The sequence below is a fragment of the Phalangium opilio genome, unplaced genomic scaffold (assembly GCF_054372755.1).
Source record: "Phalangium opilio isolate 3A_F unplaced genomic scaffold, DU_Popi_V2 ptg000662l_1, whole genome shotgun sequence".
In the NCBI taxonomy this organism is placed as follows: Eukaryota; Metazoa; Arthropoda; class Arachnida; order Opiliones; family Phalangiidae; genus Phalangium; species Phalangium opilio.
In genome coordinates, this window is record NW_028324246.1 from 1,410,698 (window position 1) to 1,427,460 (window position 16,763).

The 16,763-nt window shown below is 36.4% G+C and overlaps 1 protein-coding gene across 4 annotated transcripts in view; it reads left to right on the forward strand.

The window, feature by feature from the left end:
- Positions 1-16,670, forward strand: part of LOC149588273 (uncharacterized) — a 43,256-nt gene extending 26,586 nt beyond the window's left edge. For all 4 annotated transcript variants that reach the window (XM_089862873.1, XM_089862875.1, XM_089862877.1 and 1 more), the window contains 4 exons: positions 8,940-9,262; positions 14,423-14,554; positions 15,265-15,559; positions 16,096-16,670. In XM_089862873.1, coding sequence (XP_089718999.1) covers positions 9,162-9,262; positions 14,423-14,554; positions 15,265-15,553 — 522 coding nt within the window. In that variant the 5' untranslated portion in view covers positions 8,940-9,161 and the 3' untranslated portion in view covers positions 15,554-15,559; positions 16,096-16,670. The remainder of the gene's footprint in view (positions 1-8,939; positions 9,263-14,422; positions 14,555-15,264; positions 15,560-16,095) is intronic.
- Positions 16,671-16,763: the final 93 nt, after the last annotated feature.

Sequence of the window (16,763 nt, forward strand, 5' to 3'; positions counted from 1 at the left end):
TCGGGCGAGTGTAAATTACTTAAGCTGTAATTTAAATAATACAAGGGGAAATTTGCTCTCAAGAATGTTAACTAGACAATTCAGCCTTTAGAACATTAAGACCGTAAATAAATACCCAATGTTTATGGGATGGCGTTGCTGTTTTCGCTGTTTTTTCTCGCAGCCAGGCCCGGATTAAGCAACTTGTCCACTGTCACCGTCGTAAGAGTAGAAGCATAAAATCGCGATGCCTTCTTAAAGTATATCCCTTCTTGATAAAGCTAACACTAGTTTGGTGTAACTTTGAAAGAATTTCTTAAAACCGAAAGTTAATCCTAAATATGATGATAATGTGCCTATATTCAAAATCTCCATTTCGCAATATAATCCCAATTACTTGATAGCTATTGAGAGTTATTTATTTTGACATATTTTCAAGAAATATTCCGTGCTTTTCTTAGAAAATATTCTATACATGTTCGTAAAATGCAGAGAAATATCTCTTTAATGACGTATCATTCAATTTATTTAAATTTTTAAAATTTTCCCGGAAATAAGATAAGAAGTAAGAAGCCTTAAAATACAGTCGTGCAAATTGAATAAAGTATTTGAAAAGAGTTCAGATCCCAATAAATTTTGGTAGGGTTATGCCTATAACTCGTTTTATAGTGTAAATAACATCCCACCGGAAAAGTGATCCATTTTACCGCGCTGTTTTTCTAACCAAACTTGAAAGAAAAATTCAGTTAACATAAAATTATACGTTAATGTAATATAAAAGGAAAAATATAAAAAAATAAATGTCTTATTACAAAATAATTAGCATTTAATTAGCGTTAAAAACGATAAGTACTGTGCCATCCGCCATTCGTTTAGTGGCGTCTGCTAGCTAGAACCTCTTACCGCTACGGAATTGGTTGACTTCTGCACAGGCTGAGATAGGTAAGGGTAGTAGCAAGAAGTGATATCTAGTTTATTAGGGAGAAGGTATAAATTTGCCACATTTCCAGCTTTATCTCCAGTCCAAACGTAGGTCCGTAGTTAATCCCCGTTTCTAAATTACAACTAGCGTCTCATTGGTTCTTGAAAACTCACGTCAGCGCGACGCGAGTGACGAAAATTACAATGTATTTTCCGACTGAGAGGCGAGGCAAAATAGCCCGGCCTCCTTTTACGCCCCCCCCCCCTTGTATTTTGAAAGGGGGACTGGGACTATGGCGTGCGAATACTTAGGCATCTTATACCTTCTCCCTAGGAAACTAAGTATCACTTCTTGGTAGTAGTAAGAGATTCTATTTCGCAGACGCCACTAAACCAATGGCGGATGGCTCAGTAGTTCTCGTTTTTAAGTCTAATTAAATTCTAATTATTTTAAAATAAGAGATCATTTATTTATTTTTAATATTATATTTAGAAAAATGCCATTCTATGAAATGAAGAATGGGGATCTTTTCCTTATTCAATAGATAATCTGTTACAGTTATTATCAATTTATAAAAGGCATTCCGTGTAAAGGTGCATGCATATTTGACCAAGGGCTACCCTTTATATTGAATATAAACAAAATACGTAAGGACGGTTCTTAATTTCTCTAGAGTATAATTTTTCCAAAGTGTCTAGTTTCATTTCTGGACTCTCGCTCTCCAAACCTGATCCACTTAAAGTAAAGCTTTCAACGTGGTTAATTATTACGTTGACCCTAGTGGACTGATCCCATTGGACTGTCAAGGGAAATTTTACTAAGCTCATTTTTCTCTGGAAAATACGAATACAACTAACAAAGTTATAGTAGGTCGTGGATATTTTTATCAGCCCAATACGAAACTTTCAATTTATATTAATTTTGATAAATGGACTCTATATGTAAAGGTCATAATTATTTGGGAAACCAGGGAAAACTGTTATTAGTTACAAGTCCGCTAGTCTTAAGTGACATTTAATTTATTTATTTAAAACTTGAATTACGAAGGAACATTGAAGAAAATTTGAGGTGCAATATATAAAACCAGGGAGAAATGAGGTAAGATGGAGTAGAAATGATGATGGCGCGACCTGAGGCACCGTAACTCTCCCAGTGTACCTCGCGCACGCCCCTACCCTTCGATAGGTGATTGTTAAGTGCTGCCGCGTAGCGTCATTGTATTTGTATGAGAACTAGCTTCTATTTTTAAGTCAGGCTTGGCGTCCTTTACGATTCTGTACTGTGCGATCCTATCTAAACGCTGAGGATGCTGGGAGGACTGCGGTTCCGTAGGTGGGGACATCGCAGTTCGGAAATCGTTCTGGGAAAATTAAAAATTCTTCTGATTTAAAGCTACTTTAATATCTAAAATTAAACACATAAAAGGGGTCGTATCAAGAACTATATTTTGAAGTAGTAGTGTTACTATTTCGTGGAACAGTGATTGGGAAATCTCACGTGACTGTTGATTCAACGGAAATTCCGAGGCCCATTCCCAATTCATGGATTCACGCATGCCCAGTAGAGCTCTATTTGATGGAAGATAAGCCTTGATATAGGCCACGCCCCTACACACAACGAATTGTAAATTCCTTTAAACTATTCGAAATCGGAAAAACATAAATTTTCGGAATCGCAATATTTAAAATGAAGGAAACCTTTTTTCGTAAGAATTTAGGTGATTCTATCACTTTAAACTGCAACTAAATATATTTAATTCTGCGCTTTTAGTATAGAAAACGCGAAGCACTTGAAAAGGGTGACGATGAAAGGCAAAGGTTAGCGCTTGCAACTTAACTTTTGCTTTGAAGGTGAAAAGTACATTCAAAAATAGTTTCCTACCGTGGATTCGCGCAAGGTGTTTATGATTTTTCATCGTTGAAAGGATGCGGGTTAAATCGAAAGTATATTAACCCGAAGATGTTTTCTAAAATCATTGTTGGCACTTGAAATTAGTTTGTGATGATAGAGACAATAATTTGCATTTTGGCGTCAGTTCATTGAGCGCCATCTTCATGTTTGAAGTATCCAATGCAATACCCACAGTTTTATTTTTTATACCATTTCATGCAATAGATTATTTTCAGAAGTGGGGTCACCGTATCGTCTGCTTGATAAATGCTTAAAACAGAACTTCGGGTATGTGCAGGATCCAAAGACGTTAGATGGGGCTTCAATGTTACAAGTCCTACACCAAAGACCTTCTTGTTTGTAGTGATATTTAGCGTATTTGTTGTCCACATACCGAATGTCCCATCTTAAGAAATCAGTGTTTGCAAACACCAAACTCCATTTTACCCCTGACTTTTGTAAAGGTCTATTTAGGACCTATTGTCGACGTCAACTGACGTAGCTCCTCCCCCTCGTGGTAGTTTACTATTCCACTGGATTTAAAGCTATCTCTACATATTCCTAGTAACACGAATGAATTCTTGACTAACAATGAACATTTATACAAATTGTCAGTTGAATCGGTTGAGCTCTGCGGTGGTTATTGTGTCGAGAAGTTTTTCGTACTTAAAATCTTATCCATATTTTTCGATTAATCTACTTCTGTCAATGGAAATTATTGATTTTTGATAACGGCACATCAGGCGGGTGAGTGAAGCATCCACTTTTCTTTTTTGGATGCCGTCGGTAAAGTAGCGCCTAATTGCTTTTAAAATCAATTATTGTCACGAAATATAGTGAATCAAAGTCAGAATTTCCGCCAAAGGCCTAACACTTAAAGCTAGATTCCCACTCGACCGAAAACACGACGGAAACCCGGCAGAAAGGGGTTCGACAGAAAAATCTTTACGCCGAGCCCGACGGAATTGCCGTTCGGCCGGGCGTAAGTTGTGTTCTATTTTTTCGGTCGTGCTCGGCGTTACGCCGGTGTCTCAGCCAATGAAATTATCCCACTGACTACGTCATAAATTTCAAGTGCGCAAGCATACGCGAGATAGATTTTATAGCCGCCATTTTTTTGTGGTTGACCAAGGCTTAGCTTAAACATGCCACCAAGAAAGAAAAACGAAACTAATGAAAGTAAAAAGAGATTAGATGTTAATAGGAAATAATTTAGTGAGGAGGCTAGAAAATAGCCCTTCTTGTACGATCGAAGCGACAAGGGGACAAAGATACCAATTCAGAGTGCGAAAGAGATGTTGTGGAAACCACTCAAATCTGTCACGTGACCCAAAATTATCTACCGCCGAACTCAAAATTCAGTCGTAGTGTGAACGGTCTACCGCCGAACGCCGGCGTAAGTTAAAATTTCTACCGTCGACTGCGTGATTTCCGCCGTGTTTTTTCGGTCAAGTGGGAATCTAGCTTAAGCATTTATACGCGGGGTTATAAGAAAATTAAAAAAATATTGATTGGTCTAATCTAAATCATAGTATTTTATTCACATCGGAATGGTCAGCGCGTATTAGGCTTAATATAGTCTTATCCCTAATTAACGTTAAGGGGGATCCTACTCCTAGCTTTGTATGTTGTGTCAATTCAAGGTGACTTGATGATACTGAATGTTGGAGGATAGAGATTTAACCGGGTGTGCTGGTATATAGATAGTATTCACACATGGAGGATTCATACCATTTACACCAGGAAGCCGGGCTATCTGGAGGACAAAAGCAGACTGGCTTTTGTCCTCCATATAGAGGGAAATCCGCATACCTATAACGTTGCCTCTTTACGGCACCGAAGTCCTCCCATCTCGCATCACAAGACTAGCCAACCTCCCACATCGGAAGAATGGGGTGTATAGATAGTGTGAAGACAATTGTTGCCAGTGATGCGTGAGTGACATGGGTAGGGAAAGAGCAACCTCTTATACTCGGCTTCAATTTTTCCTCCTTGATTGGAAGATGTTACTGTGGCTTAACTTTGAACAGTTTCTCTGGTTCTCACAAAAAAAGACAATAACTAAATCTGGAAAGGATTAATAATTAATATAAGACCTTTTTCCGCGTGGATTTTAAAATAAATGTATGCCCACTCGATTTTTCTACTTTTCGGATTTAACTTTTGAAGTGCCTAAAATATTAAAATGTTCAATAACAGTAAGAAATTTAACGAATCATTCCATTAGATTCGAAAGTGAAATTTATTTTAGAGATAACTCGTGTGCACCTAAAAGTTGGGCTAAATATTGAATTTGATGGATCTTGTAAACACCAGTCATCTTATACGAAGTCTGACAACATTAATATTAAGGAACTTCCTATAAACACGAGTTCTAAGCTGACCCGTTCATCCCTAAATAAATTACACTAACTTGGTGTATGAATTAAAGTTAAATTATATTAAGATATTGATCGATGTTGAATTTCGAGGAACAGGCTTGTTGTATCTGTCTCTTCACGCAAACATTGCTGATCCACGACAGGTCGTAATAACGGTTGCCCGAAACATCAGAGTGGGTTAGCAAATCGAGCTCGCAGGGCTCCCACCAAGTCCCTATTTTTCTGTAAGGTCCTTAATCTACCCTAAAATCGGTATTTGGTCCTATCTAAATGAGTCAAAATGTTGTATTGTCAAGGGGAAGTAACGAATTCCAATTAGCCTTACTGTATTCCTGATGACACTGTTAGAGTCAACGGCACTAAAGGCTCGTTTACATGTGAGCGAGAATTAAGCTTAAAGCGGAGAGTAGAAGTTGAAAGTCGAATCTTTTTCTCGCGCCTAAAAAAATCGCGTCTGCCAAAAGCGTTTGTTCCTGCTGCTCCACCCGCTCCTTCGTTTACATACGAGCTGGGCGGTAGCATGAGCCTAGATTGCAGAGTTGTCTTTCAGTCGGAAGTAAACAAATAAAATGGCGTCGACTGTCGTTAGTTTACTTCTGCTTTAAAAGAAACTATTGCTTTTGAAAAACATTCGACATTTATAACATAAAAACAAGAGAAAATTAGAACGGAACGTCGTTGGTGGGTGCATCCTATATGGAAAAATAGAATCAAAGAAGGCTATTTTCGCCTTTGGAACGTTACTAGATATAATTTGTCAAGGTGCGTATATTTTCTCTACTTGTGCTTGAGAATAATTTTGATTTAATTGTCGAGCTTGAAAGGATGAGGCAATGTGATTACACGTATTTCAAAAATTCTATCTTGTTCATTTAAAGACATTCTCAATGGTGGTGCCTAGGCCTATTTCGCGAGTAAAACAAACGCAAAAATATCAAACGATATTCGGTCCTTGGATATTATTGGCTTGGAAAATCACGTGACTCTTTGCGACAAGCAAACATGAGCTGAAAAATCTACCACGGCAGATCGGAGCTTATTCGGAACACCCGCTTCATCTATGAGCAACAAGCGCGACTTGAAAAGTTCTCGCTTGTTTGTAAACGGTACGCCTAGGGAACTCAAACTCCAATACGCCTCATCTCTCAGCTTTACGCTTCGACTTTTTCCATTTCTCGCGCACATGTAAACGAGCCTTAACGGATCGTCGGTTTAAAAATAACCACACCTATATATAGCCAAGAAGTGATATCTAGTTTATTAGGGAGGAGGTATGAGTTGCCTAAGTATTCGCGCCATAGTCCCAGTCCCCCTTTTAAAATACAAGGGGAACGTAAATCAGTCGGAAAATACGTAATTTTCGTCATTCGCGTTGCGCTGACGTGAGTTTTCAAGAACCAATGAGATGCTGGTTGTAGTTTAGAGGCGGGGATTAACTCCGGACCTACGCTTGGACTGGAGATAAAGCTGGAAATGTGGCGAATTTATACCTTCTCCCTAATAAACTAGATATCACTTCTTGACTAGCAAAAAAAAAAGGTTTTCTAACCAAAACAATCTTCAGTTACCGCCAGAGCTGTGCTAATTAATTAGTTAGCTAATTGAATTTCTAATTAATTAGCAAAATTTACTAATTGAAAATGGTAATTGTATTTTAATTACCTTAGTGCTAATTGAGAAGTAATTCTAATTAATTAGTATGAATCGGAAAGGTAATTATCTAATTAAAATTTAATTAGATTTAGGATTAACTAATTAGCTAATTGAATTTTCAATTAATCTTTTACGCCAATTTGTTGTTAAAAAAATCGAGGAATTAACTCTTGATTCATCTATTTGAATATGAAAAAGCCTTATTATATCGATGAGGAAACCTTAGTGCTACTCTAAATTTTTCAGCTCCTCAAACATGTAGTACTAGTAGAAAATTTCGTAGTTCGCAACTGCCCCATTTCGAAATTTCGACTGTTTTACCTACTCGAATTAATAGCAGTGCGCATGTATTTACTACTCAGGGGTCCATTATAGGAACTGTGGGAAGAAAATGAAGAAATGAGACAAATTTTAACATGACGGAAGGCTCGAGGCTTTTCTCATTTTTCGAGAATAATTCATGGCTTCCGTACCCGTTTTTCAATGACATTAAAACATTAAACTTTGCATTACCAAAGTACTAAATCCATGGGCACTTTTAAACTTTTATGTTTACTTATGGTCTCTTTTTTACCTTAATTAGACAAGTAATTAATTAGAAATTAGTAATTCTAATTAATTAGTTTGATAAATAAATGACTAATTTCTAATTGAATTGAATTAGTTTCTATGTCTAATTGCTAATTGGCTAATTAATTAGTTCATAAATATTTCCCTAATTGCTAATTCTAATTCAATTAGTTGTCAGCTAATTAGCACAGCTCTGGTTACCGCTACGGCATTTTTAATTATCTCTGAGCATTTACATTTCCTCGCTCTTGAATATTAATAGGAAGATCTTTTTATTAATTTAATTCCCCAGTTTATTTTAATAATTAATTTATGCATTTACCATATAAGACGAAAATAAAAACATACCTGTACGTTTTAAATTTAAATTCATTTTCAAATATCAAGCTTAAAAACTATTAGGTTTAGAAGATACGTCCAGTGTACTACCTCTCCGTGACGTCATCGTCACTGGGAGAGGTAACTAGTTGGGCAAATCTCTGCAGTTCTGAAACGATTCCAGTGCAAGTGTGAACGTATCTTTAGTTAACGGAGAACTACATATGTATGCCGTAGAGGATTCTAGTAACGAAAATTATATTTAATAAAAACTTTCAACATAAATAATCTCTCACGCAAACAAAATATTCAAAACTTTGAAAGGACTTCTTTCAATTCATAGAAAACATCCCTTAGTGTACAACCATAAATTATTCAGGAGAAAACAAAATTTTAACGTAACTTCTAGGATAGACTAAATCAATAAAAACCAATTTGAATTTCAAATATTTTCCGTGTATTACAACAAACTATGAAACTTTATCTATATTCGTCAGGATACTGAAATACGGTTTCGATCCTCGCATATCAAATTTAAATCTTACGATTGAATTGTCCGAAGCAGATGGTTTTCTTGATTAGCCAGCAAAATTAAAACGGATTGGTTAATTAATTTAAGAGCTCATTATTTACATCAAATGTCAGAGTTTGAACGGAAAATGATAGAGCTGATAATTTTAATGCTTATCTCTCTATATTCACTGCGTAAGGATGAAACTTCGCGTTCGCGATGTGGGTGGGTACTTCAGTAAGGTCGCCACGTTGACGTAGGTTAAAGGATATGTGATAAAGCTCCTCTAACATCCATAAGTATCATCGTGGCACATTAAGAATTAACCTGTGTCAGTGCACCTCTATAATTTCCTCGTTAAACAGATTGTAGAGTAGAGACCCTTGAAAATTTGCTTATGTTAGGCCAAATTGCGATCTCAGCTTGTTTTTTGGCTGTGGGCAAAAATAGACCGTTTTGATGGTAAAAGGGGTAGGATAGTACTCGAGCCCGGTCCACAAACCCCGCACAGAAATTAACGTTGGAGATATAGGGGCACAATGATTCCTGTTAGCTGTATATATTCCTGAATTTAATATTTTTCGGTTCATTTGATGTACCTTAATGCTTTTGGGGGGTTGCACATGAGTCAATTTGGCTTAGCAACCCTATCCCTCCAATAAATAAATAAATAAATATCAAGCATTGTAACAACTTTTATATTATTTCTTTATAGAATTTGACACCTTGCAACAAAAAGGCATATGACTGTGGATACATTGACTACAACAATTAGGAGTTTTTCTAGTATTGATTGAAGATTGTATCTATTTGCACGCGACAAAACGACAATCTCAGCTGATATAAAAACGTAACAAAGGAAAACACACGTCTTTACCTTTCGCTCTCGATCGAGCTTGGAACGTTTGACAGTTCCGAGGAAACAAAATCTAACGTTATGGTTCTCAGTACAACGACGGCTGTAACACTGGCAGTTCTGCTCGTCATATTCATGCTATTTCTACCAATTACCTCTGCCAGACCTAACGACTTCGTCAGGTTAGTACTGTGTTTATTATTATTTCAATTCAAATATTATTATTCGAATGTAATGGTTGCTGGCCGGGAGATCTTCAAACACCATGATGAAACTTGGGATTGGTTTGACATTACCGTCGAAGGCATACTTCTACACATTTTATACCCTTCTTCTGAGTAAAAGTACAAAACGTTTTTAGATTGAAGGCTATTGAAATTGTCTATAGTTCTAAACAAGCTGGTTACTCGGTTTAAAGTCGTACTCTACATTGTTGGATATTTCCTTGTCTCATGGAACAATGTTTGGGGGCCATGTCTCCGTAACCAAATGTTGTACACCCCATGTTCTTTGATACTTTATACTCAGTTGGGTCCAATGAACACGCTCCTTCATTATTGATGGACTTTTCAAAAACACCCTGTTTAACATATAAAATTCTTCATCAAATAGGATAAAATTATGTTTTGATAAATATTAGTGTTTAACTTAGGACTTGGAAGATTTTCTACATAAATTACGAGGTTTACCAAACATTGGATGGGGGAAGATTCAGTTTGCCTTGCATGCATACTATACCGAAGAAAATACGTTTACACTTCTATTCTAAAATTTAGAATGCTGCCATTTATTTGCATATAGTTATCTTTCACATTTTTATTCACTTTTCGAGCTGCTTTTGTTTTAAAAATATCAGAATAAAGATTAGTTGATTTTATAGTAAAACTCAATTCATTAGCTTAGGTAGAGAGCCCCTTTGTCTTTTGCTCGTTTGTAGAGTAACATAAGTTCATAAGATATGTTCCATAAGTTTGTCACTGATTACGAACCAGAGCTTGTTTTGAAGTGAGGGAGGTAGGTCATAGATTCGAGGTAAAGCGACGCCTGGTGAGACGCTATCAAAGGTTTAGTACAGACTAAATAGGAAGATGGAAGTCCGGCAAAACTAACCGAGTGTAGGACTTCAATTCTCGAACTGTAAGTCTCTAGCATTACGAAGTATGGGTAGTGTCATACTTATGGAAGGAACATATCTTATAAACTTATAGAGTAATCAATTTATAATAACGAGAAAACTATACACTTGGGGCTTGATTCATATTTCGAAATGGAGCGGTTTTACTTTTACAGTTGTCAACTTGTCACCTAATAAAACAAATGGGTTATAAATGGAAATATAGTGAAAATGATGCGGTATTTAAATTAGAAGCGAGACTAGGCCTAGTCATTTTAAATTTTAGATTATTAGTACAGTCGATTAAATTGATATAATTTGGAGTTATTAATTAACCAAAATTAGCTATGTCTAGTCTACATTTTCTTTCATCTTACTAGTATAATAAGTTAAATAAAAGAAAAATTACGCTACCAATTTTCTATCGATGGAAGATGAAGCTAATAAGAAAATGTAATTCAATTAGGCTCGTGGTCTTTTATTTAAGTTTCAGATTAAGTCTATTATGATAAGTCCCTCTAAGTTACTATTGGCTAGTCCATTAGAACCTTTAAGACGGCTTGTTAAAAAGTCCAAAACCAGTTTATTAATTCTTTGGACCACTTTTTACCTCCCCGAAGAGAGGTATTACACTGGACGTGTCTGTGTCTGTCACCGCATTCGCAGTTGGAAAATCGGAGCAAACGTGTTCGCAGAAAGCTAGTTTTGGCTTCTACTCCCATCGTTAGGGCTAAGAAGTACGCGGCGATCGGCTAGGGTTGCGAGAAACGTCTAGTCTCCCAATGACAGGGCCTCCACCAAAGGTTCACGCAATTGCGGGTTTTCTTATCATTTATTGTGAATCAATCGCTTTATATATACCCTAAAATTCAAAAAGTTGTTAAAGAGGCATACGCTTGAATTCAAACGTCAACAATAGCTATGTTTAAAATGATTTTAGGAATATAGTTTCTTAAAACGATTTAACTAGAATTAAGCTAAATTAATGACGATTAAAATAATTAAAATAATTAATATCAATTATATTTATTTAATTATTTAAGAAAAACCTCTTAATTGTGTCTAGACTCGGAGAGGTGTTTTTTGGGTTTCCCAACTTGTTCAATTCAAACCTTGAGTCTCTCTGGTCCCAAAGATTACTTTAAAATTAAAATTTTCTCTTCTCTGATTGGTTGGTTGGTTCGTGTAGGGGCTGTTTGCTTCTCAATTTACATGTGTTATAACTAAAAAGTTTACTTTTTAGTTATAACTCTTGAACTTTTGATGACACTGAACTACAATAACGGCATATTGTATGAACTTTCAATTTCTTGAAAGTTAATTTCTCACTCCATATAAAAAAAACCCTGCTCCCAAGGGACAAGGTTATTGCATCTTATATAAGCTCTTCAATGTTTTTTTTTTCTTTTTCAGTCTATATGGAAATGTATTCTAGTTACTGTATTTTAGCATTTCACAATGAAATGATAATACTATGAAAAGCCTGAAGTTATAAATTTGCAAGGAAAATTATGTTTGCTAAGGAATTGCCTTCAGCTTCAGTAAACTTTAATTATGAGAAAAATAAAATATATAAAAAAGGTCCCTGTTCCATTTACGACATAAGATATGAAATAATAATGGGACAATCTAGCTCCACCGTAGTGGTCTGTCTATAGGGGGTGCTAGAGATGTGTTTAACGTTACGCCGAATGATGGATAACTCCGCAAGTAGTCTTCTTTATGAAAAGCAGAGAACCCCAGCCCAGCACCCTCTACTACATTTATAACCATCTAACTCTCCCTCTTTGTAGAGTTGCAATCTTGAATGAGTTTTCCTCTGTACTCTGTAGGAGTTCATTCAGGAGTAATCAACTGTTTAACCGCTTCAGGTCAACCGACGTATAAATTTTATCAAATACAAATATTTGGAATTTAACCTACAACAATCGGCCGAGGAAGAGATGATGCATTTATTTTTAAGGCCGCCATTTTCCAGGATGGTGTCGATTTAAACCAAAACAATGCAGTCCTCTTATTCGTTATAATAGGAAATTACAGAGCATACAGTAGAGACTTTTTATTTTGCAGAGAGGATATTTATTGATGCGGTAGGAGCTTCTACGTTATATAATATGATGACCCTGTATGCCGCCATTTTGCACTCTTTCCGCCATTTTAGTTCAAAGCGTTATGAAGGGGCGTGCCAAGAAGTATATTTTGAAGTAGTAGTGTTTAGTGTGCGGGAGGTTATCCAGCTCGCACTGCTTCTAGCGGAGTTTCTTTGTGCCAGGGAGAAGACCCCAATGGTGGTCTCCCCGCCTGTGTGTTGTTTTCTCTGTATGTAATTTCCGCATAGGGCTACAAAATTTACGCATGCCCAGTAGAGCTCTATTTGCTGGAAGATAAGTTTTATGTAGGACCATCCCCCACATATTGTACATCACTTTAATGTTGTTTTTGCCACAACATAGTGAAGTGCAATTTAAGAGAGCCAAGTGAAGTGTAAGTTAAGCGAGCCGAGTGAATTGCGATTTAAGAGAGCCGAGTGAATTGCGATTTAAAGGGGCTGAGTGAAGTGCAATTAAAGAGAGACGAGTGAAGTGCAATTATAGAGAGACGAGTGAAGCTCAATTTAAGAGAGCCGTGTGAGGCGCAATTGAAGAGAGACGAGAGAAGTGCAATTTAAGAGACCCAAGTGAATTACTCCTAGATAACCAAATAAGCCCCAGTTCGATTCTCCTTTTTTTGGGCATTGAATTTTGATCACACCAAGATTGAAACACGGTATAGACCCTTTCCTTTTTAAACTGTACCCTATATAGAGCTGTCTTCTGAAGTGAATCATTTTCAAGCCTCCATTTCCTATAAATAAAATATACGAAAGGCATCTTTGATGCGAATAAGAGTGTATATACATACATAATACGAGAGAGAGAGAGAGAGAGAGAGAGAGAGAGAGAGAGAGAGAGAGAGAGAGAGAGAGAGAGAGAGAGAGAGAGAGAGAGTACCGCGTATATATTTCTTTTCCTTGAAAATATTAAATTTCACGCTTGGGCTCATTTTGATCACCTCCCGCCTTTAGCCGTGCGCGTTATTGCTTTATTTGCCGCCCTATTAGGATCGTGCCTTGTTGAATAATGAATGTGTGGTTTCTCAGGCTCGTGCATTTGGACCCATTTCCAACGAGCCCAAGTTGGATTAAAAGGATTTTTACTAGAATAAATTACACAATACGTCTTAAATATTTAATGATGCGCTTGATTTAAATGGTTTGGTAACTGCCGGTCTATATTACAAGAGTTTTAGCAAAAGTATATAGGTATAAAAACAACAAGTTGGGAAACCGAAATAAACCTCTCCTTGCCGAGATGCAATTAAGAGGTTTTTCTTAAATAATTAGATAATTATAATTGATATTAATTATTTTATTCGACATTAATTTAGCTTAATTATAATAGTTAAACCATTTTAGAAACTTTATTCCTAAAATAATTTTAAGCAAAGATATTGTTGACGTTTGAATTCAAGCGTTTGCCTCTTTAACAATTTTTGGAAATTTAGGGTATATAAGGCGATTGATTCACAATAAATGATAAGAAAACCCGCAATTGCGTGAAACTTCAGTGGAAGCCCTACCATTGGGAGGCTAGACGTAGCCCTCGCTGGCGATAATGGAACTGTGAACGCGTTCCTGATACGTTTGCTCCGATTTGCCAACTGTGAACGAGGTGATAGACACACAGATAGACACACAGACAGATACGTCCAGCGTAATACTAGTTGGACAAGTCCCCCATATACTTATGCTTTGTGTTTGGTATACTCTTTAGAGCCTTAGTAGTTTGTAAACCATTTGGTTTTGGAGTCCTGGAAGGCCGTATATGCTTTGTTTTATGTTAAGCTCTTACAACCCTATACAAAAGTTGAGTAGCGAATTAAATTGTGCGTTTTATTGACAAATATTGTACGAAGTTTTGTCAAATTTTTCCATACAGGAACCCGGAAATTGGTTGAAAAGATCTTTTAGACATTATGGACTTTATTGTCAGTTTAGACGAAGTACGAAAGCTACTGTTCTCTGAATTTTCATTTTATTAAACTGAAATTTGGGGGTATTTGTGTCCAGAGGGAAAAGTAAAAATTCAGTGAAATTATAGTCTAGAAACAGCTGATAATCGGGAATATTGTATTGGGGAAATATTTAGCAAGCAGTCTTAAATACTAATCAAATTTATGTATTTTATAGAGACCGTCGTAGTGGGATAAGTGACCAACGGTTGGCGGAACTGGAAACATTGATCGCTCTGTCCAGGTTAAAAGGTTACACTAAATCCATAACCAGACCATACGGCTACGGAATGATAGACGCCTCTAAAATGTAAGTTTCGTTTGACGTGCTGCACCTTAAAGGGTCTGTAAAAATGCATGGGGTAAAAGTTATTTGAAATACGTAATAGGCACCATATGATCTTAAAGTCCAAACGCGACATATGGAGCGAGACTGGACACGTAGTTCTTGTTTTTCGTGAGATTGCAGCGCCAATTCCTCAAAGTGCTAGTTTTCGAAATAAAACCTCCTCGGTCACCTGTCTCTGATGTATTTCAAAATAATTTTTATCCACTCGCCGATGCCTTATCATTACAGTACCTTCAACATTTCAACAAGTTGCCCCGACCCCAGAAACGTTTTCGGAATGGCCTATTGTTGAGTTTTATAAGATATGTTCCATGACACTTCCTATGCTTCGTAATACTAGAGACTTACAGCTCGAGCTATAGTTCGAGAACAACAAGCGAGAATTGAATTGACTACGCTTGGTTATTCAGTCCATCTTCCTATTTAGTCTGTAATAAGCCTTTGGACAGCGCCTCACTAGGCGTCGCTTTAAGTGAATCTATGAAGTTTCACCTACGTCTTTTCATGACAAGCTCTCAATAACTAGTGAAAAACGTATGGAACATATCTTATGAACTTATGATTGAATGTATAGCTTAGAACATGGAAGAAATAATATTTGTATTGTACAATTAATTAGGTTGTTCCATAGTACGCTTGTTTGTGCTAACGATATAATTGTCACCATTTAGTGGTCGCAGAAAACGCAGTTCACGTGGAAAGCGACACGACGTTAATAAGAACGTCATTCTGGTACTACCCAACGACGAGGATGAGAATGAGGCTCGCGATTCGGACGAACACGATCAAAGGTTCGCGGAATCGGGCGAAGAACGATTTTATCGGAATATGGCTGCGCCGGTGAAAGACGAAGGAAGGACTAGTAGATTGACTTTGAAAATACCCTCCTCCATGCCATCGCTCTCCATGCTACGAATGACGAACGACGAAGAAGACGAAGGCAAGCTATTTATTGAGTGAAACTATGTAAGTAGTTTACAAAAGCAGTGTCCGTCCATAGTCTGGTTTTCATGGGTCGGAAACGCGCCTAGGAACGACCTCTAATTTTCGGCAACCAATCGTTGCCATGGATTGGATAACGGCATGAATGATGATACATAAGTAACTAGTGGCGGTCGAAAGGGGTGTAGACTGTGTATCCCTCCCTCTGAGCGCGCTCTTGTAAGAAGGGATACTGTCCGTGCCCAGTAGGGGGATGACACTGAGCTAAGAGATAGAAGGGTATGACGTTTGCATACGTAGTACTGCCATTACTCTATTGTTCATTCCTTTCATGGTATAGAGCAGACGTGATTCAATTGTAAGTACTACGTTGGATATTTCAAGTGTAAACAAAGCAGGCGTCATTGATGTTGACCAAAACATCAATGTTCTGTTTCAGCGCGTGAAAATGAACATCCCTTGCCGTTGCGGGAAAGCAATATTTTGCTCCATAATTCGGTCCCATGAAAACCGTGCTTAAGCAGCAAAACATTTAAATAACATTTGTCTACTTGTTACAGATTACAGAACAAAATTGATTGGAATGCAAGTTGACACTTTCAATAAGTAAGCCAGCGAGCGGATATCTTTCAATAATATTTCCTCCAATTTAATCTTTTAAAAATACAAAACAAATTATTAAATTCGCGATGGACAAATCACAAAAATCCACTAAAACCCTCAAGTTTTAACTCATTGATTCATCTTTCAAAATAATCCATTATTGAACATGTCACTAAATTAAAAAACCATACTTAAAACAAATAATTTTAAAGACATAGCTTAATCACAATATTTAATCCACTAAATCCCCGTAATTTATATCATTTATAATTCTTTTATCAAGTTTTTATTTTATTTTGTTGAAAATTTCTTATTATTATTGTTGTTTTATTATGTATTTATTAAAATACCTTAACTTATAATTTTATATGTAAATTAATGAATCTATTATATATTAAAAAAATATATATTAAATGTTAAAAGCTTCAAGAAATGGAGATATTTCTTGTATTTTTCTTGTTATGGAAAAAAATTATGTAGTTTTATTTCAAAACACTGAATAAATTATTTATAAAAGTGATTAAAATTACATTTTAATATTTCTGTTACTTTAGTTTTATTGGCGCCCACAATTTAAATCCAACCATGTCCTAACCCTTGTTAAATATCCCCGACTTGATTTTTC